The sequence below is a fragment of the Prunus persica genome, chromosome G3, assembly GCF_000346465.2.
Source record: "Prunus persica cultivar Lovell chromosome G3, Prunus_persica_NCBIv2, whole genome shotgun sequence".
Taxonomy (NCBI): Eukaryota; Viridiplantae; Streptophyta; class Magnoliopsida; order Rosales; family Rosaceae; genus Prunus; species Prunus persica.
In genome coordinates this window covers 8,753,475-8,778,637 of record NC_034011.1, presented here as the reverse complement: position 1 = coordinate 8,778,637, position 25,163 = coordinate 8,753,475, and the positions used below count along the sequence as shown (strand labels likewise).

The window sequence follows — 25,163 nt, the reverse complement described above, 5'->3', positions numbered from 1 at the left end:
GCCTCTTCAAGGCTAGGATACAACTGAGGAAGCAAAGCATAGTCACCAACCATATCATAAGCACAAAACAACCCTTGAAAATAATTAACAATAATATGTTTCATGCTCTGTTTCTCAGTAATCCAATCCCCAAAATCATCATGTAACCATTCCAACTTATTCATTCTTCGTCTAACAACTGTAGACAGATGGAAGAACCGAGTATTCCTGTCCCCTTCTTTAAGACAGGTATTCCTGGACATTTGTAGCCAAAAAGTCTCTTCTTGATCCAATAGTAAATTGTAATCTTTAGTAAGCTCAACCTCAAGCTCACTAAGGAAAGGATTATGCTCATGACAAAGCTTCTTTTAAATTCCTGCAAGTCTAGCTAAAAGATGCCTTTTCTTTGTAAATAAACACCCAAAAACCTGTTGATTCCAAATGCCAAGCGGAGCCACGAGCCTAGCTGATCTGTGCACAGCATGACCATCACCAGAACTCCAAAGGTTCGTAACAAATTCCTTAAAATCAGGATGAGACATCCACATGGCTTGGAAACGAAACGGCACATTTGCTCTGTTAGGGTAATGTTTGGAGTCAAGGCGCACCAAAATAGGACAGTGATCTGAATTCACCCTAGGAAGATGCAGGAGGTGAGCCTCAGGGAACAAAAGACGCCAATCAATACTACAAAGGCCCCTATCAAGCCTCTTCCAAATAATTCCTTCAGCATTCTGTTTATTACACCAAGTAAACTTTGCCCCAGTGAAACCCAGGTCAACCAAATGGTTACGATCAATCCACTCAACAAAATGTTTACCACCTTAATCTAAATTACCCCCACATTTCTCATCCACACTCACAATATCATTAAAATCACCTAGAACAAGCCATGGCAGATTGGAAGCTTCAATAAGACCATCAAAGTACTTCCACAAAGCTTCTCAAATCCCAGGGCAAGGGTTTGCATAAACAATAGCGAGGAGGCACCTATGATTCCTCAAAGTTACTAACGCAGTGATAGATTGGCTAGAGTGCGGAATAACTTGAAGAGAAACTGAATTCCCATTCCACAACAACCAAACACCCCCAGAAAAACCAAAAGCATCAACAATATGGTAATGAGAAAAACCCAAACTCTGGGCAACACTGAGAGCCCTAGAGCCACTTATTCGAGGCTCAAGAATAGCAAACACATCAATGGGATAAGCCTTTTTTAGGTCCTTAATAGTACTAGCACACCTATCTTTACCAGCACCTCTAACATTCCAAGCAATAATATTCATCATAAAATGATAATAATGAGGGATAATATTAGGTACAAACCTAAATCTGCACATGCTCAGCCTCAACGGCTTCAAAACCATCATGCTCAAAAGAGCTATCAGCTTCTAGTCCAGTATCAGACTCACAATGTTCAGAGAAATTACCCTGATGATCCATATCACTCGCATCGGAAGGCTCAACCTCATTAATTCCCATCTCACTGATATCAGGAGGTTCATGACCAAAAAATAAACCTTCCTTACCCAAAGGCAACTTTGGAAAAAGAGAGCCACCTAAATTAAAAGAAAACTTCCCCCGAACATCATCTTGAACATCAGAGCCCTTAACTTGCAGCCTCACAGGTTCAATATCATGACAAGAGAAAGATTTAGGCCCAGCTCTTTCTTCCAAGGCCTCCTTAAAACAGAACCACTTTTAACACCACCACCACTAGAATTAGCTACCACGGAATTGGAAATGTCTTTGAGAGGTTTTTTAAACACCCATGTGCCAGAGTCACGAGAGGAAGCAAATTTCACCCCAGCACTTTTTCCCTTAGTAGAATAAGTATTGGCAAAAGAACCCTGTTTTTTAGAACTAGAATCACTAGTCTTAACAGGAGGAGATCCCTCCATATCCTCTTCTCTGCCAACCTCCTCAATCAACACATTGAAACGAGAACCAAAGACAGGACTAATAGCTTTCGTACCAGTATCCTTTGTATTCCTCTTGCTAAGATCAGCACCCTTCCCTATATCATTTGTGCTATTCTTCCTAAAATTCCTTGGCTTCAACAACATCCACTCCCCGTGCATCTTTGCTGGAACCTCAACCTCCTTTGTAGCAGCACCTAAATTCACATTAACCTGGACAGTAGAAATATCCTCCATACAATCAGCATTATCTGACTCTGGAACCTGCTGTTTGGCTTGCAAAATAATAGGGCAAGAATCTCTCCCATGCCCAAAACATCCACATTCAAAGCAAACCAAATTAATTCCCTCATACACAACCCCATATGTACGGCCTTCAATCTTAATGAATGGGGTAAAAGGCTTAGCCAAATCAAGTTCGCCACAAATTCGAGCAAACTTACCACGACCTTGACTGAGAGTATGAGCATCCACCTTGACCGTAGCACCAACAAGATTTCCAATTTTTTCCATAACATCAACACGAAAATATTCAACGTTCAGCCCATTAATTCAAACCCAAGCAGTCATATGGGTGATCTTCTCCTCCTTCGCATTAAACCCAGGCTTCCATTTCTGTGTCACAATGTATTGGCCAGCAATTTGCCAAGGACCACCAGTGAGCACGTATCTCATATCTTCCTCATAAAGGAACTTCGCAATGAAGTTGTTATTCTCTAGATCTATTAAGCTCATAGGACCCTTAAGTGCCCATCTCTGGAGAAGACGAGATCTGAGAAATGTGAAAGCCAGAGGACGACCCATGAGCTTAATAATTACAGCAAAATGCCAAGGCCGATACAAAGAGCTCTTTACTTTGCCTGAGAAATGTATTGAGGGAATTGCCCTTTGCTGAATTACAACATCATCATCGCTTAACACCAACTGATCCTCCGCCATACCAAAATCCCCAGAAACTTTATCCTTAAAACTCATCAGGATTGGAGGAAGAGGGGGAGACGGCTCGTCCGATTACAGTCCGCCAACATCCAATATCTCCAGGGTACGAGCTCTTTTCTCGCCAGCAATAGGGCCATCGTTAAGGGAACCACCCACCCCAGCAGAGAAAACAAATTCCGGCATCACAGAGACCGTCGTCGACGACCGCTGTAATCACAGCCTTGAGCACACGCAAAACAAGTGAGGAAACAGAGAAAACCTTCAAAGCGCGTGAGGCGAGTTCATCTTGTCTCAAATCTTTTTTAGAGATATTATATGAGAGAGAATAATTGTATCTGTGTTTTTGACTTTTTTCATTTTAATGTTATGTATGTATTTTACTTATTTTTTTTTTTTACTTTTTTTTAAATTATTTCAAAAATAAATAATTTTTTATTAATATTTTATTACACATCAGCAAAAACATTGAAACTCATGTTTGCCACGTCATCATTTAACATATGTATTAATGGCCTAACTGACCTATTCTTTTTTAATAGCAAATTGTTATTATACCAGGCATAGAATTCTTCACCTATTTATGATGAATTCTTAAAAGGAATGGTCTACAATGGTAGTTTTCTATTCTTTTTCTTGTTAGTTTTCTAATTTATGATGCCTTTACTATACAATTACTTTTATTTTTACACTTGGGAAGTACTTCTCATGTTAGTAGAAATTATTGTGGTAGCAAATTTCCTCCCAGGTAGATTTATGGAAGATCTTCACTCCACTTTAAATGTTCTTCTAAGATTTCCTGCAAAACAAGAATAATAAATCGGATAAACACCAGTGTGGTGGTGGTCTTGGGCCCTCCAATGCCCAAGTCGGAAAATAGTCTCAAGGAGATGTGGGTATTTTTATAAGGAATATGAGTATTTTCTTAGGGAGAAAATGGGGGTGGTGTGAGAGCCACACAGAGAGAGGAGGCATGTGTGCCTTTAGTGTTTTCAAGCAAGGGTTTTGGAATTACCTCTTTTGTGTGTAACCTTTGGTTTTCCTAAAAGAATTATTCTTTCTATCCTTTTGGAAATATTAATTCTCTATTTCATTACCTTCTATGATAGCCAAGTTATCCCATATTAATATTGAGTGCTGCTATTTCCACCCACCTGTCTTATGTTTCCACCCACCTTATCTTGCCTTCAGGAAAAAGAAAGAGGGGAAAAAAAAAAAAACTCAGACTATGTTCTCACGTAACCCTATTGTTTGACAGAAAGAGAAAAAAACAAAAGAAAGCTATGACTCCTAGCTCATGATTCCTCTTATGACTTTTCAATGCTCAGAACTCAATTCTCAAATAATTTTCTTCTCTTTTCTATTCATTCAATCAAATTGTTTATGAAGAAGAAAACAATAGGAGAATGGATGTTGAAGAGAACGATTTTGGCGAAAAGGTAAGGAAATCCTTTTTGAACAGAATTTCTAAGATCTTTACAATTACTTAAAGCGTTGGGAGATCAGTATTTCTTGGACTCTAATTTTTTTTCTTAAACAAATTAAAAATATGAAAACCTGAGGATGAACAAGTTTCTGTCAGCGGACCAGAAAGTTTGGAAGGTGGGTAAAGAGGTTGCTGGGTACGTTTAGAAACTGGAGAGCCTGCGCCAGGTTTTGGTTTCAAGGGCTGGTCATTTTTTGCATGCTGACTAGCCATTGTCATCAAATTTCGTGATATGAAGTTGCTTCTTTTATCGTTTTACTACTGTATTACTTACTATTGTTTGCTTTCAAATTTCAAATTCCGTAGAAAATAAGATACAGCAAAAATGAGAGAGAGATGTGTGGGCGTCAGAGAGAGAGAAGACATGAGCAAAGAGAATAAAGGAGAGAGGAAATGAGGTAATAATTAAAAGGGTATTTTAGGAATATTGGTGGGTGGAAAAATAGGACTGTGTTTTTTAAAATTTATATGGTGAGTGGGAAGATAAGGTATGTGGGAAAATGGGACAGGTGAGTGGAAATAGCAGCACTCTTAATATTTGTCTTCATCGTATAAGTACGCAATTTGTTATAACAATTTGGATTTTTATATTTTTAAATAGATGATATGCAAGCATGAGAGTCGTATTGTGGATTCTCTCGCCAAAGAAAATAAATGTATCGACTTCTGATTTGATTGCAGTAATCTTAGAAGCAACTTTCAGAGGCCCCTGTAAGGCTCCTATTGAGATGCAAGTTCAAGGCACATTGTAGGCTCCAGCAGACGCTGGCCAACTCACTAGACCGGATACTTGGGTTGGTTTTCAGTACATTGACATGCTCACCTTATCAGGTGGTGGGACTTTTGATGGCCAAGGAGCACTTTCTTGGAATCAAAATGACTGCCACAAAAACAAAAATTGCAAACCTCCTCCCGTTAATCTGCGGTTTGAATTCCTCACAAATTCCAAAGTTCAGGACATAACTTCACTTAACAGCAAATTTTTCCACATCCATGTTTTCCGGTGCAACCATACTACATTTCAACAGCTTACCATCACAGCACCTGACGAGAGCAGAAACACAGATGGAATCCATATCGGGGCTTCGACTGGTATCAACATTACTCATTAAAAGATTGGAACTGGGGATGACTGTATTTCTATTGGTGATGACTCCCACGAAATCACAGTGACTGGTGTTACTTGTGGGCCAGGCCATGGAATAAGCATTGGAAGCCTTGGAAAATATAAGGAAGAAAAGGATGTGACTGGGATCATAGTTAAGAACTGCACCCTGACTAATACGGAGAACGGTGTGAGAATCAAAACATTTCCAGATTCTCCTTCGCCTAGCTCTGCCTCAGGTATACACTATGAGGATATTATCATGGTTAATGTCAGTAACCCTATCCTCATAGACCAATTGTACTGCCCATATACTCAGTGTGAACAAAAGCCTCCGTCAAAAGTTAAGATCAACAATGTCAGCTTCAAGAACATTAAGGGCTCATCTTTCACTCCACTTGCAGTCAAGCTTGTGTGTACCACGGGCATACCGTGTGAGAATGTGGAGTTGACTGACATTGATCTCACCTACGGTGGAGACAAAGGCCCTCTTACCTCTGTGTGTTCTAATGTCAAGGCCACAATTACTGGCGTGACAAAGGCTCTTGGTTGTGCTACATCGTCCTTGGCACCTATTCCTTGATCCAAGAAGTAGAAAGTACTGATTAATGTTCTCTATACATAAATTGATGTGTTCTACTTTGCTTTTGTGCTACATGTTCTCTCCTTTGTCCAAGATAAATGAATACACAACACAATTTTCATCAATGCCAATAGGATTTAGATCCCTCTTATACCATTGTTGACCTGTTTGATCCCAATTTTCATCACTGAAAACTTCCCTTGTGAATTTGGCAGTAACACCGCATGATATTTCTGTCTTATATGCCTAAACTTACCAAACATTTAAAGCAATTGATTTCTCATGAACCAAACGGGTCTAAAGGAAGAAAGTGTAGATCAATAGAGAGACTCTTAATTAGAATAGGGGCTTAAATACCTCCTCACTTTACAACTGGGTCAATATACCCCCTGTCAATGGTTGTGAAAAGGCAAATGCTCCACAAAGGCAAGTTTTGCACCAAGACGTTTAGGCTCGATTAACTTGGTAACAAATGATGAGGATAGTTGATGTCAGATCCGACTGAAGGCTCCTTATCTCTAGAACACACAGAGAACCTCTTGCTCCAGGTATTTGAACTTGGACTCGGCTGAACCATTTGCTCTAGGCATGTTCCTTTGCATTTTCTAACCACTTCATCTTCTTCTCCTTCTTCTCAACTGTATGCTATGGGTGGGTATATGTCATAACAATTGTCTGTAATGGTGGAATTTGTGAAATTAGGGCTCCTCTATTTTTAATTTGGCCTCAACTATTAGGGTAGGAAAACAGGTTAGAAGAACTATATTGTTCTCCAATTATATTGCACATGTGTCTCACATGCCACGTACGAAGGAATTTTAGATGAAAAGTGATAAAATCTAACGGCAGGTATTAAATTGACAATTTTAATTAATTTGGGTGTTAAATTAGCTGATTTTTTAGTTCATAAAGTTAAGTTCGATTGGGGTCCTAATTTGGGGAGGTCTACGACAATTTACTCTTTTTAATATGTACAACTTTTGAATAGGTTGAAAGCGTATCCAAATACTTCTATAAACTTTATATACTGATGTGGAAAAAACTCAATAATTGATATGGTATTAATTGCAGTGGATACGGTATCAATAAGAACACGTTTGTTTGCTCGAGTTCATAACCTAATTGGAAGGCATCGTATTGCAAGATATGTCAATTCCTACGCAAGACCGGTATTAAACCGTATACAGCAATGAAAGCGTATCCAAATACTTTTCCTGGGCAAGGTTTTTATGAGGCCATGTTTGTTCGCTCAAGCCTGTAACCTTTGACAATTTAAGGAAAATTTACTAGTTCCTCTAAATAAATAAATAAATAATATCCGAATACTTTTATAAAATTTTTATAAATTAATGCGGAAAAATCTAAATATAATCGGATACGATATTAATTGCAATTCCATAGAACCAAGACCGGCAAGTTCAGATTGGTCCGGTTCTCCTAGTCATTTTAGTCAATAGCTAGACCATACCACATCAAATGAATAATATTGATTTATATTTCTTTTTTAGGTGAAAATCGGGCCGAACTAGACCATGTCCAACCCTACTAACAGGAGAGAAGGGGTGGGTCTAAAAGCCCTCCCTTGTCGATTTTACCGTCAGCTTTGACAGAGGCAAAAGCCTCCTCTGAGAGAGAGAGAGAGAGAGAGAGAGAGAGAGAGAGAGAGTGTGTGCTAGGTTGTACTCGCTCGGTTGGTGGGGGCGTGGGAGGAGGTAGTCAACTTGGGGTGGGACTGAGAGGAGACAATGGCAACGATATCAACCATCCCCACCCAACACCACCATAGATATCGCTGGAAGTGGGGATGGGTTGTGTTTTTGACTTTTTGTCAATTTAATGTTATGTTATTATTTTACTTTTTTTATTTTGTTTTACTTTTTTTTAATTATTTTAAAAGATAAATAATTTTTTATTAACATTTTGTTACACATCAGCAAAAAAATTGAAGCTTCACTTAACATGTGTATTAATGGCCTAACTAACCTATTCTTTTTTAATAGCGAATTGTTATTATACCAGGCATAGAATTCTGAACCTATTTATGATGAATTCTTAAAAGGAATGGTCTACAATGGTAGTTTTCTATTCTTTTTCTTGTTAGTTTTCTAATTTATGATGCCTTTACTATACAATTACTTTTATTTTTACACTTGGGAAGTTCTTCTCATGTTAGTAGAAATTATTGTGGTAGCAAAAATTTCCTCCCAGGTAGATTTATGGAAGATCTTCACTCCACTTTAAATGTTCTTCCAAGATTTCCTGCAAAACAAGAATAATAAATCGGATAAACACCGGTGTGGTGGTGGTCTTGGGCCCTCCGATGCCCAAGTCGGAAAATAGTCTCAAGGAGATGTGGGTAATTTTAAAAGGAATAGGAGTATTTTCTTAGGGGGAAAATGGGGGTGGTGTGAGAGCAAGAGAGAGAGAGGAGGCATGTGAGCCTTTAGGGTTTTCAAGCAAGGGTTTTGGAATTACCTCTTTTGTGTGTAACCTTTGGTTTTCCTAAAAGAATTATTCTTTCTATCCTCTTGGAAATATTAATTCTCTATTTCATTACTTTATATGATAGCCAAGTTATCCTATATTAATATTGAGTGCTGCTATTTTTACCCACCTGTCTTATTTTTCCACCCACCTTATCTTTAAACTTTTAAAGACAAATTTAACCTCATTATAAAATGACTTAAAAGGACTTAAGGAAAAAGAAAGAGGAAAAAAAAACGCAAACTATGTTCTCACGTAACCTTATCGTTTGACAGAAAGAGAAAAAAAAACACGGAAAGCTATGACTCCTAACTCATGATTCCTCTTATGACTTTTCAGTGCTCAAAACTCAATTCTCAAATAATTTTCTTCTCTTTTCTATTCATTCAATCAAATTGTTTATGAAGAAGAAAACAACAAGAGAATGGATGTTGAAGAGAACGATTTTGGCGAAAAGGTAAGGAAATCCTATTTGAACAGAATTTCTAAGATCTTTACAATTACTTAAAGCATTGGGAGATCAGTATTTCTTGGACCCTGATTTTTTTTCTTAAACAAATTGAAAATATGAAAACCTGAGGATGAACAAGTTTCTGTTAGTGGGCTAGAAAGTTTGGAAGGTGGGTAAAGAGGTTTCTGGGTATGTTTAGAAATTGGGGAGCCTGAGCCAGGTTTTGGTTTCAAGGGCTAGTCATTTTTTGCATGCTGACTAGCCATTGTCATCAAATTTCGTGATATGAAGTTGCTTCTTTTATCATTTTACTACTGTATTACTTACTATTGTTTGCTTTCAAATTTCAAATTTCGTAGAAAATAAGATACAGCAAAAATGAGAGAGAGATGTGTGGGCGTCGGAGAGAGAGAAGACATGAGCAGAGAGAATAAAGGAGAGAGGAAATGAGGTAATAATTAAAAGGGTATTTTAGGAATATTGGTAGGTGGAAAAATAGGATTGTGTTTTTTAAAATTTAAATGGTGGGTGGGAAGATAAGGTGGGTGGGAAAATATGACAGGTGGGTGGAAATAGCAGCACTCTTAATATTTTTCTTCATCGTATAAGTACGCAGTTTGTTATAACAATTTAGATTTTTGTATTTTTAAATAGATGTTATGCAAGCATGAGAGTCGTATTGTGGATTCTCTCGCCAAAGAAAATAAATGTATCTACTTTTGATTTGATTGCAGTAATCTTAGAAGATTTTTGTTCAAAAGAATCATGAAAAAGCGTTACTTGGACTTACTAATTGGTCCACCAAGAAGGATGACATCTATATTCAATCGAATCGATGATTTACCAAATAACTATGGTATGACATTCCATTTTATTATATTTTTAAAATAATGTCTTCTATTTTTCTTTCGTGTTCCCGTATAAGATTATGGTAATCTTCTACACACACGCAGTGACGGACCTATTAAGGCTTCAAATTGCCCCTTTGCTCAGCTGATGTACAGATTACCTTATTTCCATTTTCAACATTTAAGTAAATGTCTTTGTTCTTTTACTTTCATTTATTTTTATATTACTCCATTTACTTAAATTTACAATGTAAATAAGGAAGTACCTCCCATTTGGATTCAAATAAAAATACTAGAAAATCAAATTCCCACCAACTCAAAATATGAAAAAATTGGTTTTAATGCAAAATACGATTTAGGATAAAAATGATGGCTCATTAAGTCAATATATACTTCATATTAAAATCCCATAAAATTAATTTTTTTTATTTGATGTGTAAGGAATAAAATCCGCCAAAAATTATCGTGAGAAAATGATTATTCCAAAAAACTATTTTTCATACTTATTCAATATTTTTATATAAAACAATTTTTAATGTATTATATGAATGCATGAATGGACCTAAGGTCAATCTAGGTAAAAAAAACACCTTAGATGTTCAATCCACAAAGAGTTTTTCGTCTTTCAAAATTGCATCTTCGCTAAAAAATTCCTAGTTCCCAGTGCACACACGTACACAGATATTTGTATACATGTTAAAACCACGACCAATATCTACTAAGGTTGGTTTAAGTTTAATGAAACAGAGGACATGCCAGGGAAGACGTACATTACGAATACAGAAGAACGTCATGAAGTTCCCTTCATGTACTGCAAATGAAGTAGAAGAGGTCCTTCAAAAATCTACAGGTATGACAAGCTGCTTTGACCAAAAAAAAAAAAAAAAAATTTGACAAGCTGGTTTGATACAATCTTTGCAGTTTTGGATAGAAAATAAAAGTGGAGAATCAAATCTGCACATTTTCCTTTCTTGTAAACTTTAGGTAATCAAAAGTCCTCATCCCAAATTTCAGTTTGTGGAATTTGGACAGTGGAAGTGGTTAGTTCTGAATTCTCACGAGAGATTGAGTACTTCAAAACAACGCCTGTCAGTCAACATTGTTCAAGTCTTGTCAGACAGAGACCTTCATTTCATTCCTGAGCACCTCAACCTGAAAGCAAGACCAAACAACCAAAAAGAGAGTTGAAAAACAAAGTTAATAGTTTTTTATAATTTGATTCATGCTGCATGTCTTCTTTAAGGATTCTCTATTTCTTAACCATATGAAGTAGCTGTTGCTCGAAGGTTGAGAGTAGCAATAATGTGTATATATATATTAGGACATTTCTTATTGAAAATGACGATAATATAATAAAGAGGAAATTCAAATTTAGATGCAAATAGGCAAGCTCATTGCCCTAGTAACTAGCCCAACCCATGTCTGCGACAATAATAGTGAATGTATATGTGAAGTAATGGGCATGATCCAATTTAGAGTTCATTGAACGAAGGAAACTTCATTATGGTATGCGAGTAGTTTATAGTGTTCATGTTCTTGCTTGTATCAAAAAATAAATTGCCAAAATAAATTGAATGGGTTCACTTGAGATTTTAGTCAGGGTTAGATTTCAAGCAATGCAAGTGACTGAGAGTTTGATTTCTAGTCAATTTAAAGACACCTCAAAGTCATTATCAAGGACACAACCCTTTCCAAAGATTACAAATTTCTTCATAGATTTTCATCTCAAATTTCTGTAGAGATAACAGATTTCAGAAAGAACTCATACATGTTGAGAGCTTTGCCATATGCCACTTTGATCGATTTTCTGTTGAAGATTGTTCAACCATGGTGCAAACAGATTCAGATATACGTACAATTTATTTACTCAGAAATTTGTAAAAGTTCAAAATTTGAAGATGGGTGCGTCCAGCAGAAGTGGGTGTCCAAAAACAGATTATGGGTGTCAGATAGAAATCCACGCTAAATCTAATATGCGCACACCCAAACCAACGCCGTTGTAACCCATGAAGAAAACTGACCTCATAAAACCAAATGCAGTCTCAGCTTCTGCACATAAATACAATCATCAAATAGGTGATAAATCATAATTTCATATTCTTGTGAGAAATCATTTTTATTCTGATACCAAGAAAAAATGGAGAGGAAAAAAAAAGAAAAAAAAAAGAAGAAGCCCAATTTATAATATACATCAAGGGCAATGAAACAATCCATCAAGCATGATGGAAATTACAAAACTCTGGGTAGCTTGCAGGTGCAAACACCACCCCCTCTATCTTAACAAAGTATTTTAAAAAATAATAAGAAAAAACTGAAGCATTATTGACTTTGACATCCACGCGCACACATCCTAACAAATACCACTCAGTATATACTAAGAGCTAAGATTTAGCTTCTCTTCTGATTCTTGGTGCGTAGCTGCAAAATCTCAACTCGTATTGATTTAGAGTGAACTCTGCAAAGGGCAAAGCTTGAAGAAGTAGGAACACGAACAGATGCTGAAAATTGAAACAAGCAAATGCGCTTCTTGCTAAAAGCTTCACCGAGATGCATGACAATGAACTTTTCCAGCGAAAATTTACCTGATGTAATGTCAAGTTAAATTAGCAAAATAGCCTGATATACAAATGACTGCATGAAAATTCAACAAAGCTTAGCAGTTAATAGAGACGAGTATTTTGATCCAGAATCACTAAACATTTTACCAAGCAATTGACTGAATCACTGACATTGAGACTCAGCCACAAATAAGAATATGACTCATACCAACCGTCACAAGAGGAAACTTTACAGTTTTTTTATATAAATTGGTATATATTAAATAAACTAAGGTCCAGTTCCAGGTAGCAATCCCACTTTGCTCTTAGTAGAACTTTAGCCCCCCTATCATTTATGAAAATTTATGACCAGCAATACAAATGGCCGCATCTAAAACAAATATATAAAGATAAATAATAAAAAGAAAAATGCATGAGCAGGGATGAGGTAGGTTCATACAGATAAAAGGAGTGACAATATTACGTGTAAAATTTAGTGTAATTAACATACATTTGGTGTAAATTTTTAAACCAAAACCATATTTTGTGTATTTAATGAAGTTGATAACTGAATTGTGTATTAGCTCAATATCGAGAATTTACAACTATTGGGTTCCTTCAAATTGAGATGCATGGACTTACTAAAGCTTTCATCTGCCATCATCTTGCTCATCCGTCTCCTCAAGAATAACATATTTTGCAGCAATATTTGTCGTGACTGATTCCTCCATGTCATCTTCACTTGTTTGACCCTTCTTTATCTTTTCGTATCTGTAAAATAAAATACAACTGATTAAAATAGAGATACATGTGGTATAGTAAATATTCAAGAGCAAGGCTTGCGTATTTGCAAGTTCTGTACAGTTTCGTCCTACTACTTCCACAGAAAACTACTTCCTTCCCAACACTCTTCCCATCTTATCCTTTTCTCTCCAACTAAAAAACTGGAGAACAAAAATTCCTCCATTATAATTTTCTGGCCCTTCTGCCTATTTTCTTACTCACTCTCATTTGTATTTAAATAAAGTGTAAATTAATGGATTATAACAATTTTCAAAGGAATGTTTCACTATTAAACATACTACAGCATAAGCAAAAAACAAATGATTCCCCCCAACCAAATGAGAACTTACTTGTACCAGTTGAATAAACTGACACCAAGCATAATTATGAAGAGCCCAGCTCCTTTCAACCGGGTAAATTCATCATGGAAGTAAATAACTGCAACCTGAGTATGCAAAATCATAGGATTAGAAATCAATACATAATTCGACAGCCTCAGCGATAGATATATATTGACGAGTACAGAAACCTGATGAGCATCAAAAAGACAAGAATGTCACACGATTAACATAAATTTTCAATGTTTATACATTAAAATCCATAGAAAGGTAAAATCAGAGTTCAAAATAGAAACAGAGGCTCAAACTAGAACATTTACATACCATAGAAGCAAAATCTGACATGTGAGTAACCAAATTGTTTTGGTGTAAATTCTCACAAGAGCTTAGAGCTAGCAAATCATGAACTAGAGTTTGGGCATAGATAGCAAAGCTTATCTGCTTAAGTGGGAATTAATTCAGGCAGTGACGCAAGTCTTCAACTTGTTTATGCAATTCCTCAAATAATTTATGAAATCTAAGATATGGCGGTATAAACATTAAGATATTGTATTAATGCACCAAAGATCAGCAAATCCATATTAGCCATTCCTCTCATCATGTATTGTATTAACTATATGTTCCGTGGACACATTTTGAACAGAAAAGAAGAGAAAAATAAAAATAAAATAAACAGAAAAGGATTTCTTTCTCTAAGTGAATACGGGTGTACTACTGCCAATGTAGCCTTTTTGGACATACCAATATAGTGAGAGCCTCCTTAACAACACCTGCTATTGTTACTGTGACAGCACTGGTTACTGAGACAAGAATGAATTCTGTTAATACCTGGAGCAAAAGGGCATCTTAGTCAGTTTAAATCAAGATTATTCCTTATAAATGCATACATATGTGTATGTATGCACGTATATAACTATTATCTCATAAGATCCTTAAATGAGGACCTGTTTTTCAACCATTCGATCATATATGAATAGCTGAGATAATTGAATGTATCTCACCCCCTATACATAGCTGAGAGAACAAATATACACACACGCACACACAGACTTAAGGTATTTAAAACAAAAGCAAAAGTTGCAGTAAACTAGTCTTGTAGTTTAAAGTCAACAGCCCTCACCAAATACTCTAATTTAAAGTCAATAGCAATCATAAAACATGCAATAGCAAGAAAGAAATCGATATACAACAAGAAAAAGTTTCCCTATTCTCCTACCATAAAAAAGGCAAGGGTTCCACCAAACAGCATCAGCAAGCAACTTCGACTGATATGCGCTGGATTATTGAAGTAATTGTTTCTCCTAAGTTCATCCCACGGATCAAAAACAAGGGAGAGAAGGGCAGTCACTACTGCCATCACTGGGGTCACATAGCTCATCAAAGTAAGCGGATTTTTTAAACCTAGAACAATTGAACAGAATTATTGTAAGCGTAAGTTATGCAAACTTACAGCATCTATATACTAATATTTGAAAATATAAGATTGTCAGAAACTGTCCTGATTCAGAAAAAATTGTTCATATATACATCTATATACCATAACTTTTCTACAGCATCAAATTTCATATTTTGGTCATCATGAAATTGACAAAAAGAAATTAGCCAGGTGTAAACTGCATGTAACTGGACTGGATGCATAGCCATAACTTCACCAGTAACATGCTTCAGACAACCCAAATGATGGAAACGAGTTGATTACCACCTAATCTTTTAGCGTCTGGAAAATGAAAGGACAAGAGAATGTTACCATATGTCCATTACCCTTAATCCCATGCAGATTTCAGCATCAATTTCATGATTCATATTTACTAATCAAGTCAAAAATGTACCAAGGCCTCTGATGGTTCCACGAAATCACACGTATCCAGATATGGGATACTGTTTCAAGGCAGGTAATGAATTGCATCTCTAAGTTGCAAAAGGTAGTGATATGATAATTTCTTTGTTGAACCTTTTGTAGCTGTGTCCAATGTGTACTCCTTTTCTCATAAGTACTCCTTGTTCTTCACATTAGAAAAAGGAGTACACATTGGATAATTCCTTTTCTAATATGTACTCCTTGGTCACTTTTATTGTACTTTATTATGATTTTTTTAATAAAAACTTTTATTGTACTTTATTATGACTTTTTTAACAAAATATGATTCTTCTAAAAAAAGTTTCAGAGGTCACAAATTTGCTGACAATCATAGTCCCAGTGCCAAACCCTTGTCTAAATACCAGTCACCAATGCCAATCTCTAAATTTGGTTTAGTTCAGTTGGGTGACTTCATTGGAAGCTAAGGTGGAATTTGTTCACACGAAGTATAAGTCATAACTTTTATGTGCTTTAATGTAGTTTAAAAAATATCCATGATTTATCTATTTGAGTTGCCTTGCCTCCCAAAATTTAAATAGACTATAACTGTTTGAGTTTGTACGCTGGCTTCACCTGAGCCATCTTACTGGAGTCTAAGATGACTAACGCTAAAAAGCAACATGTCCGATAATTACATTATAGACAAAAAACTCAACCAGTACTTCTTGGATTATGATACCAGTAATAATCCCACAAATACAATAAAGTACAGATAGTGAATATAATTACTTATCTTCACGTAAGAAAATAAACATGAAACCATAAATCACATATTTTTAGGACATAATAATGATACCACTGAAATACTTCAGGACTTATAAGTATTCACCAATTGCACTTGTTTCGGAAAAAAACTAAATACAAAAAATATCATAAAATATCATAGTATAGAATATGAAAAATCTAATGAAATCTCATAGTATAGAATTTACAAGTTAAACTATTTGTTTAAGTTATTTTAAAAAATGAAAAACTCATGCACTTGCCAAAAAAGACAAATTACTTGAATACGAAGCTGTAACTCTAGCAGGGACTGACCACATTGACATGTTTACATAACAAATAATGATGTTATCCTAGTAGCAACTGATATACCAGTGCAAGAACTCTTTCGAAGACAAATATGTGAAATTTACTATTCAAACATTCCAAAAGTGAGATTGCAATTACAGCATAGCACTTACCATAATCTTCTTTCTTTATTTCGATTTTGGGAAACCATTCATGAGCGTAATGCATAACAAAGTAACCAATAAAGATACGTAAGATTATGTAGTTATAAAAACCAAAAATTGAAAGAAAGAAAAACCAGAAGTACACAGAAAGCACACCTGCAAAAGAATTTGAGTCATGCACCAGCGGAAGCCGGACATAACAGCAGCAAGCATGACAAAAATGAATCCCCAAAAGTCAAATTCAGTCTCCTTTGCAACTGCAGAAAATCCAAAATGGGAAAATATGGAAACATTAACATCGGAAATATCATAAATGCTTAAAAGTTCCACTCCAAAAAAACTTCTTAGAAAAGCAATAACCACAAGGGCTAGAAGCATAACAGGCAACAACAATGGTAAGGACTTGAATTGAGGTTTCAGTTGCGATCTTTTAATCACAAAAACTATATGTTTAAGCATTAGCAAACAATCTGCTAAACTAAAAAAACAATGAATTTTAAAAAATGCACATAAGTTCACTGTATGTGAACGTAAAGTGGTCTTAGGATATGGAACTTGTCAAGGCCCTTTGGTATTTCCATCAATAATGGCAGACATTATAATGAAGAAGGGAAAAACCAGATTATAGGATAGAGTTACTTCAACAAAGAGATGGCAGAAAAGCCTAAAGATAAGTTCAAGAAGACTAGAAGTACAAAATGTCCAGTTCAAGTTCCTTTCGAGCAGGCAAGATATCCTAAGTCTTAGGCACATATTTTGGGAGCATTACTGCATTCCCATGATATCTAGAAGAAAAAAGACATTAAAAGATTGACGAGAGAGAATGAAACAGACATATGTACAATTACTAAACTATAAAAAGAAAAACAAGAGAGAGGAAGGAAAGAAAGGGGAAGGAAGGGAAAGAATCTTTCAATACAAGAATCGAAAAAATATACACATGAAAAAAAAAAAATCAGAGCATAATGAAATAAATGATTATAAGCCAAAGCTTAATACCTGTTAATAGTATTCCGATGGAGATAATTAATATGATCCCCGAAAGTCTAACACTTGGTGCCTCCAATCTTCCAAGCAGAAGATTTGCATTGCACGGAAGAACAAAAAGGGCACAATCAGAGAGAAAATGAAAATGACGTTAACCAAAGGTAAGCACAATGATACAGGGTGACTAGACACTGAAATGTATGATAAATTTATAGTTAATTTGTATGCTAATTTTAACCCAGAAGTCATTTTAGAACTATAAGAAACGAGGGAGAAGAAACATTTGGACGCAAATAGAGTTACAAGAAGACTGGATTACAGATATAGCAGTTATACAAAGATTGGATAGCATTCGGTAAAGATATCTATGCACCATGATTAGGGAAACAGGTCACAGAACTCTATTGGCAAGAAATTCACCTGAAAGCAAAAGCAAATAGAAGAAGAAATATAGGAGCCGCTGATTTACACTGCAAAAGTAAAAGGAAGTCAATAAGTAGTTGACAGATAATGAATGAAAAATGTTAGGATGTGAATATGTGGAGAAAGTAACCAACCATTGTGGCAAATGTGACAGATATAAAAACAAGGGATGCGTTGCTTAGATTAACATCCATTGCTGTTCCAAGAGCCGTGGGTACAACTGTGAAAGGCAAAGTCCATCTGTAGCATTAGTTGATAGCAAAGTTAATTTACTAAGTAACAGACAAGTATTAAGTATATGACAACAAAATTATAAGAAGGGAAGCATATTTTGTAAAGAACATTAACATCAGGCATCCAAGAGAGGCTATACGATAAATCAAATGCCACAGAATGTATTCTGATTTAACATTAATATCAGGCATCAAAGATAGGAACCTATACAAACAATAATAAGTACGAAATATAATCAGTTATCAAATTCCTGTGTCCTGGATCATGTGTACGTACTTTCTTCTGCTCAACTCTTTTCAACGTGCTGACCTATTTGTGTCATTCTTGTCTTCATGACGTTGCTTCACAGATTATGAGAGAAGCTCCATGCTTCATGACCTAGGTCGACCAATATAGTTTCCCTAAAAACTCTACAAATCTAAATCTTTTGCTCCTACCCATTCAGAAACATAGGTATAAACTCCAACAGCATCTCAATCTTTACACAGGCCACAACTATGATGGTTGAAGATGGTATGGAATAGATTATATATTTTTCATAACAAAATATCACTTGAATCTTGGAAAGAAGAGCGAGAAGACGAAATCTTTTTCACAATAATTGTTCCTATTTAAACCTTAATTTCAAAATATAAAAAACATATATCCTAACAAACAAAAAGAAAATAAAAACTGTAAAACAACCGGCATTTGAAATTTAAGCTGTAAGCACTAGATTATTTGGAAAAATGTTTAAAGAACTCAACTCACTTCGCAATTACCAAATTCATATAACAAAGCAAAAGGATGATGAGTTTACCTTTCACAAAGTAATCTCTCCATGACATAGAACCACCAGTTTGGAATCTATTAGACCAATACCATGTGATTCCCTTCGAAAAGACAGCTTGCATTGAGAAATGAACAGTATTCATCAATAATGGAGCAGGGAACTTCCCCAAATCATCTCCTAACAGACTTTTGTTATACCTAAACAAACCAGAAACAAAAAAAAATGGAGAAGAAAATAATTTAGCATCATTAAGTAACTTGAATATTTCACAAAATATATGCATATGATGATTGATCAAGTAGAGAGAACTTACAAAGTCAAAAACAGGCTGAAAGTGTACCACATTAGTACGAAGAACAACATTTTCAGCACATTGGAAACAGAAATAGGGTTCTTCGAATTGGGTGGTAATGCTTTATGGTTATGCATAGAACTATCTATAGCATGTACCTCCCCTTCAGAGCTATTCTCGATATCAAAGGGCAAATACTCCTCATTTCCAGTCCCACCTACGTGAGTAGAATCATCATCCAAGGTATCACCACCGTTCAACCGCATATTTCTCTTCTGAGATTTAGTATTATGGTTTCTGTCCCTATCCAAAATGTTGTTTTCTAGCTCACCCCTTTGAAGCATGGGCAATTCAAAGTCAGAGTCTTCTTCTACACTAGCATCCGTGTTTTCTAATTGACGATCAAAATGCACTGTCCGATCTTCATCGCACCAGCGAGAGAATGAGGGCTCCCTGTGAAGACCTGATTCTTGGCTTCCACTCTGAGCGTAGTTGGCTTCCGTGTACTCAACCTTTTCTGTATCCAAATCACTCTCTACCATCTCCTATTGAACTCTAAATTAGAGCCATCTATACCCTAAAACACAATCCAATCTACCCAATGGCCTCTGAATATGTTTGGTTCTACTAAAATCAGACAATAGCATTGTTCAACTTGGATGAACTACATGATCTAGCACACAGAAAAAATTCCAATCTTGGCCTAAACTCACTCCTAAGTAGCCCTTCCACAATTTTCAGCAATAATACAAAGAAACAGCTTCAGAACTCAAAAACAGGCGCTCCACTATACTGGCATTGATTGGAGACTCCAACAGTTCCTATTCAGATTCAAAATTTCCATCAAGAAAACCTTAAAATGTCCAATGTAAGCTAAACTGGAATCAACAAGACCCAACTTATCGGGAAAGAAAATTTTGAAGGAATACACTGCATATAAATGATTTAGTTAAGCTGAGGTCTTCTAAGTCTTTCCAAGATAATTGTTAATTGCTTAAACAATTTCTAGGCAACCAAACAGAGAGGTAAACCCAATGAAAGAATTGCCGTACAGAATTACAGAATCCAAACCCAAAAACCAATGTTGGTGTCTGTTCCTTTTAAACGTTCAGATCAAATAAAACACGAATGATAAATAGATACATATACAAACACATACACAAGGCAGCCCAGATCACAAGAAAAACCCAGACACTCAAAAGCCAAAATATTTGGTTTCATTCTATCAGATACACAGAAATACGTACGTATATAGATATATGTGCACATACAGATTCGATATGAAATGTCAAAGTTAGAAACTGATTACGAGAGATTGCTAAAGAGCATTAAGCGGACCTCAAATTGGGCACAAAGAGACAATAGGGTCAGACACAGAGAGAGAGAGAGAGAGAGAGAGAGAGAGAGAGAGATCTATAGCTGAGAATGAGGAGAGAGATCCAATCTGGGATTTGTTTGGTGATTTTAATTTATTTTATTTGCGATTTGTATTTGGTTTTCGCAGGTACAAAGTCATAGGGCTTCTGAAAATGCTTTGTGTTTTCGTTTTGGGTGTTTTTGTCTGTTGTTGTTGTTGCCCAGCAGCTTCTAGTGTAGCTGGTGGTGCTTGCCTTAATTTGTCAAAAGCGTTAATTATTAGTTAATTATGTAATTATCAGCTTGGTTTTTATATTTTTGGTACGATTTTGCTTTTATCGGGTGGCCTTTCCTCTTTCACCAATTGAATTGAATTGAATATGGTAGGTCAAAGACTTGAGGCTTGCTTTTATTACAAGATAACATTGAACATTATATTAAGTTTGGTGCAATTTGCCGACGTGACTTTGACCCAACTTTGGGGAAAAAATAATTTTTTGGTGCAATCACAAAACATGTGTTATAATATGAGCAAATTTATAATACTGACTACAGTCCCGATTTCTTGGACCATAGGAGTTCAGGACTGATACTAACTATTACAGTCACACCAAAACTTCGATAAGCATGTTAAGAATAGAAAAATTGAAATATCGAGTTTATTTTAAAATCAAATATGGAGGGTTTTTTTTTTTTTTATCAAATATTGGAGTTCATATCCATATAACTATAGTAGCATGATCCGGCTCATCAATCAACATGTATGTATGGTGATATTGGATGCAAAGCAAACTTATAAAACAGAAGTGATGTGAAAATGTTTAGCAACCAAAGTTTGGTACGCAAATAAAGAGTATAATTCAAGTTAATTCAAACATTATCTAATGATATTAACTTACATTTTCCCATAAACACAGAGAGTTTTTTCAATCATCTTGTCATTGCCACGAGTTCTACCCTTTCTAAAATAAGTATCCAAATATGCATAAAATGTTGACACGTATCTTATGTTGGTGAGATATCTGAAAATGGTCTCTTGACAAAAAAAACAGAAATTTTGCCCTCGCATTTCTCAAGATCTTGTCTCAAGACAGAATGGACAGAAACTTGGCTCCACAATCCCGGATATTATTTTGGAGAATTGAATATATACTATAAATACCTACTTTTGGATAATTGAATATATATTCAAAAATTAACCCAAAATTATTTTCTACAAGGTATTAGAGCAGAGATCATAGGGTTTACCTCTGGAAATTTTGTAGTGCCTATGCCACAAACATACCTATGCAAACCTACAACCCGTGCTATAGGTAGGGCTGGCAATGGGTCGTGTCGTGTCGGGTTCGTGTCGTGTCGGGATAATAAACGTGTCAAGAATGCTCAACCCGAACCCAACCCATTTAATAAACGTGTCGTGTCGGGTTCGGGTCGTCTTTTATCGTGCGGGTTTCGAGTCGTGTAACGGGTTCATAAAGAATAACATGCATGTTACAAAACTCACAACCGAAAAAATTTTAATTAAAAAAAAAACAGAGAGAGTAGAGAAAATATAAGGAAAAGAAAGAAAGAAAAAAGATAGAGAGAGGAGAGAAGAGAGAAGGAAAAGAAAGAAAAAAAAATAGAGAGAGAGAGAGAGAGAGAGAGAGAGAGAGAGAGAGAGAAGATTGAAGGAAAGAAAGAAAGAAAGAAAAAAGAGAGATGAGAGAAAACTAAAGAGAAGGAAAAAAAAAGAAAAAAAAAGGAGAGAAGAGGAAAGGAAAAGAGAGGAAAAAAAAAGAGAGAGGAGACGAAAGAAGAAAAAAAAGAAAAAAAAAAGAGGAGAAGAGAGACGGAAAAGAAAGGAAAACTCAAAAGAAAAAGAAACATTATAAATATCAAAAGACATACCATAAAATCACAAAGTTGGTTGTAGCATGGTGGATAAGATGTTTGAGAAAATGAGGATGGGAGGGGTTCGAAACCCCTTGTGTGTGTGTTGAAGTCTCCATTTGTCTTTATTTTTTAGCGGGTTAGCGGGTTGTACACGGGTTGACACGACCCGTGACACGACCCGTTTAATAAATGAGTTAGATAGGTATTATAGCGGGTTAGCGGGTTGACCCGAAACCCACCCGTTTATTAAACGGGTCAGAACGGGTTGACCCGAAATTGACCTGTTTTTTTATCGTGCGGGTTGAACCCGCTAATTTCTCGTGCGTGTATCGGGTCGTATCCGAAATTGCCACCCCTAGCTATAGGGTTGTCGTGCCTTCATCTACCCTTGCCTACCTACAATCCGTGCTATAGGGTTGCCAAGCCCACCTATACCCGTATGCCGTTCATTGTGACCTTGTCTCCATACCATGGGTGACTTAGCCATTAATCCAGAGATCACTGTACCCACTAGTTGTTAAAGTTCATCGGGAAACTTCTGATACACCGATTGGTATCAAATTGAATGGTGCCAATTTTACTGAATGATGCCAATTTTACTACATGGTATCAATACCTTAATCCCTAGAAATCTTCCCAGACCTCAGACCTCGTTCCTTTCCATTGCACTCACTACAACAGTACCAAACATAATAGAGATAAGTGCTTCAAATTCAATAGGTATCCTGATTGGTAGGACACTTTGAAAAAACGGAAGAAGCAGCAAGACAGAGTTGGACATGCTGCACTAACCAAAACTGTTCCGCTGGCCGGTGGCCCTTCTGCAGGAGCCGCACCTACTGCTCTAGGCAGCAGCGCCACAGTCACCAGCCAAACCCTTTATACACCGCCTGGTTTTGTTGCAACTGTAGAGCCCCATCATTCCCTCATGTCGTCTAATCCTACTCAGGAAAGTATGCCTTCTGGTTTGAGTTCCCAAGTTAATACATGTCAAACATTTAACTCTTCTAGCTTACATACCGATTATGGATGGATTATTGATTCAAGGGCCACGAATCATATGAACTTCGATAAATGAAATTTTAAATATCATAACACAACTCATAAGGAGCGTGGCTAATGTAAATGGTGTTTCTAGTCCAGTCACAGGCACGACATGAGCACGACCAAAGCCCATATGGGTTAAGGCTGTGGACTCGAGCCAGAATTGATGATTTTCACAAATGGACGAACCTGACACGACCAGTTTATTAAATGGGCCGAGCAGGCCCGGCACGGCCCATTTGACACTTTTTTACATCTTAATTAAAATGGACCTATATCTAAGAAGCTTTATAAAAAAATAAAAAATAAAAAACCAATTTTATAGTATTTTATTACCTTAGGAGAAGCTCTACCTAGCCAAAAGGAGAAGAGGAGAAGGGGAGAAGCTATCCGCCAATGATCAAGCCAATCGAATAGGCGGCAGCTTATTCAAGCAAATATCGTGTAGGAGCCAAGCATGCGGTAGGCGGTTCGGTCATAAGCGAGAGTCGATTTCAGAGGTCTAGTAGGTCTCAAGCCAAAACTCTGGCTCTATTCTTAGCTACGCCCGTTTCTCAACCACGAACTCCCCTTGCGGCCTCTGCCTCACCCCTCTATAATGCCTCCCTCTCGCCACCAGACTTTGGCACCTTATTTTATCAACTACATCAACATCTTGTACTTGAACTTGCATGTGCTTCAGATCATCATGATCAAAGGGCATTTTGATGGGAACATTATTAGGATGATGGTGTTGATGGAATTGGGTGAAAAAGTTTGGGAGCTCATGATGGTAATCAAAGGGATCGTAGAGGAGGGGCTCAAGCTTGACATATTCGTACAAGCTGTGATCGAGTAACCAACCGAAACTAAGAGCGTCGGTGAGGGAGTTGTAGACAATCATGTCCTCCAAGTCATCAACTTTGAAAGGCAAATCTCGCCACTATTCTGTTAAGCATGGCATCAGAGATTGATTATTATTGTTAATAATATATGAGGACATGATTATAGAGAGGAAGATGAAGAAGAAGAAAAGAGAACAAAGAGGAATTTAGAGAAATTGTAGAGAATGAATAAGAGGATTTTCTAGTTAACTTTCCAACTATTACAACACAGTTTATATACTTAGCAGTGGTAGGTTACTAACTAAGTAACTATGCTAACCAACTACATCTACTAACAGGTAGCTAACTATAATACATTTGATTGTTCTAACAATTCTAACAATCTTATGTGTGAACACATCTATTCAATTAACCATTGACACGTGGTATTCCATCATTCTATTCAATAGGTAAACACTCCCCTCAATCGCAGAGTAGGATCCTAATATGAGATTGTTGTAATGTTTGTTGAAGACTGGACCATGAAGACCTTTAATTAAGATATTAGCAATTTGATCTTCAGTAGGAAGATATTGAACAAGAAAAAATTTATTTTGGACTCATCCCTGACAAAATGGAAGTCGATGTCCAGATGTTTGATGTGAGAGTTATAGACAGGGTTAGAGCTTAAGGCCAACACACAGTATAAAATAGGAGATTATGGTAGATAAACAGGCAAATCAGCAAGAAGTTGACAAATTCAAACTATCTCAGCTGCGGTATTGGCTAATGCACGATACTCAGCTTCAGTTGAACTTCGAGAGACTAAACTGTAAAGCTCCCGAACTTACCACACCTATTGTAAAGTTCACAGTGGACTAGAGGTGTCAAACGG

The 25,163-nt window shown here is 36.3% G+C and overlaps 2 protein-coding genes and 2 pseudogenes across 6 annotated transcripts; 1 reads left to right on the top strand and 3 right to left on the bottom strand.

Moving 5' to 3' along the window:
- On the bottom strand, positions 924 to 2,411 carry LOC109947975. Its single transcript, XM_020559860.1, has 3 exons — positions 1,749 to 2,411; positions 1,322 to 1,662; positions 924 to 1,239 (listed from the first exon to the last, which is right to left on the bottom strand). Exons 1-3 carry the CDS (start codon positions 2,409 to 2,411, stop codon positions 924 to 926), a joined length of 1,320 nt encoding a protein of 439 aa, XP_020415449.1.
- Positions 4,935 to 6,008, top strand: LOC109947974 (annotated as a pseudogene).
- Positions 11,848 to 20,811, bottom strand: LOC18783158 (probable sugar phosphate/phosphate translocator At1g06470). 5 transcript variants are annotated; one of them, XM_020560124.1, is made up of 13 exons: positions 20,529 to 20,811; positions 19,212 to 20,011; positions 18,926 to 19,095; positions 18,027 to 18,112; positions 17,890 to 17,939; positions 17,482 to 17,549; positions 16,639 to 16,739; positions 16,492 to 16,504; positions 14,666 to 14,850; positions 14,191 to 14,277; positions 13,462 to 13,556; positions 12,971 to 13,099; positions 11,848 to 12,373 (listed from the first exon to the last, which is right to left on the bottom strand). In XM_020560124.1, the coding sequence occupies exons 2-12, from the start codon at positions 19,730 to 19,732 to the stop codon at positions 12,979 to 12,981; spliced, it is 1,497 nt and encodes a 498-aa protein (XP_020415713.1). In that variant the 5' UTR covers positions 19,733 to 20,011; positions 20,529 to 20,811; the 3' UTR covers positions 11,848 to 12,373; positions 12,971 to 12,978. The 5 variants fall into 5 exon arrangements, with proteins under 5 accessions (XP_020415713.1, XP_020415718.1, XP_020415714.1 ...); XM_020560125.1 differs by having other exon boundaries at positions 12,205 to 12,373; positions 20,438 to 20,811; XM_020560126.1 differs by having other exon boundaries at positions 12,205 to 12,373; positions 20,462 to 20,811.
- On the bottom strand, positions 23,895 to 24,447 carry LOC109947973 (annotated as a pseudogene).

Coding starts and splice junctions, on each gene's coding strand:
- LOC18783158 (XM_020560124.1), bottom strand. CDS start 19,732: ATGGTAGAGAGTGATTTGGATACAGAAAAGGTTGAGTACACGGAAGCC. Junction 14,278..14,665: donor GAACCCTTGCCTTTTTTATG/GTAGGAGAATAG, acceptor CTTTTGCTCCAG/GTATTAACAGAATTCATTCT. Junction 13,557..14,190: donor AGGAGGCTCTCACTATATTG/GTATGTCCAAAA, acceptor TTGCATACTCAG/GTTGCAGTTATTTACTTCCA.
- LOC109947975 (XM_020559860.1), bottom strand. CDS start 2,411: ATGGAAAAAATTGGAAATCTTGTTGGTGCTACGGTCAAGGTGGATGCT. Junction 1,663..1,748: donor CTCGTGACTCTGGCACATGG/GTGTTTAAAAAA, acceptor TTCTGTTTTAAG/GAGGCCTTGGAAGAAAGAGC. Junction 1,240..1,321: donor TTTGAAGCCGTTGAGGCTGA/GCATGTGCAGAT, acceptor TTGGAATGTTAG/AGGTGCTGGTAAAGATAGGT.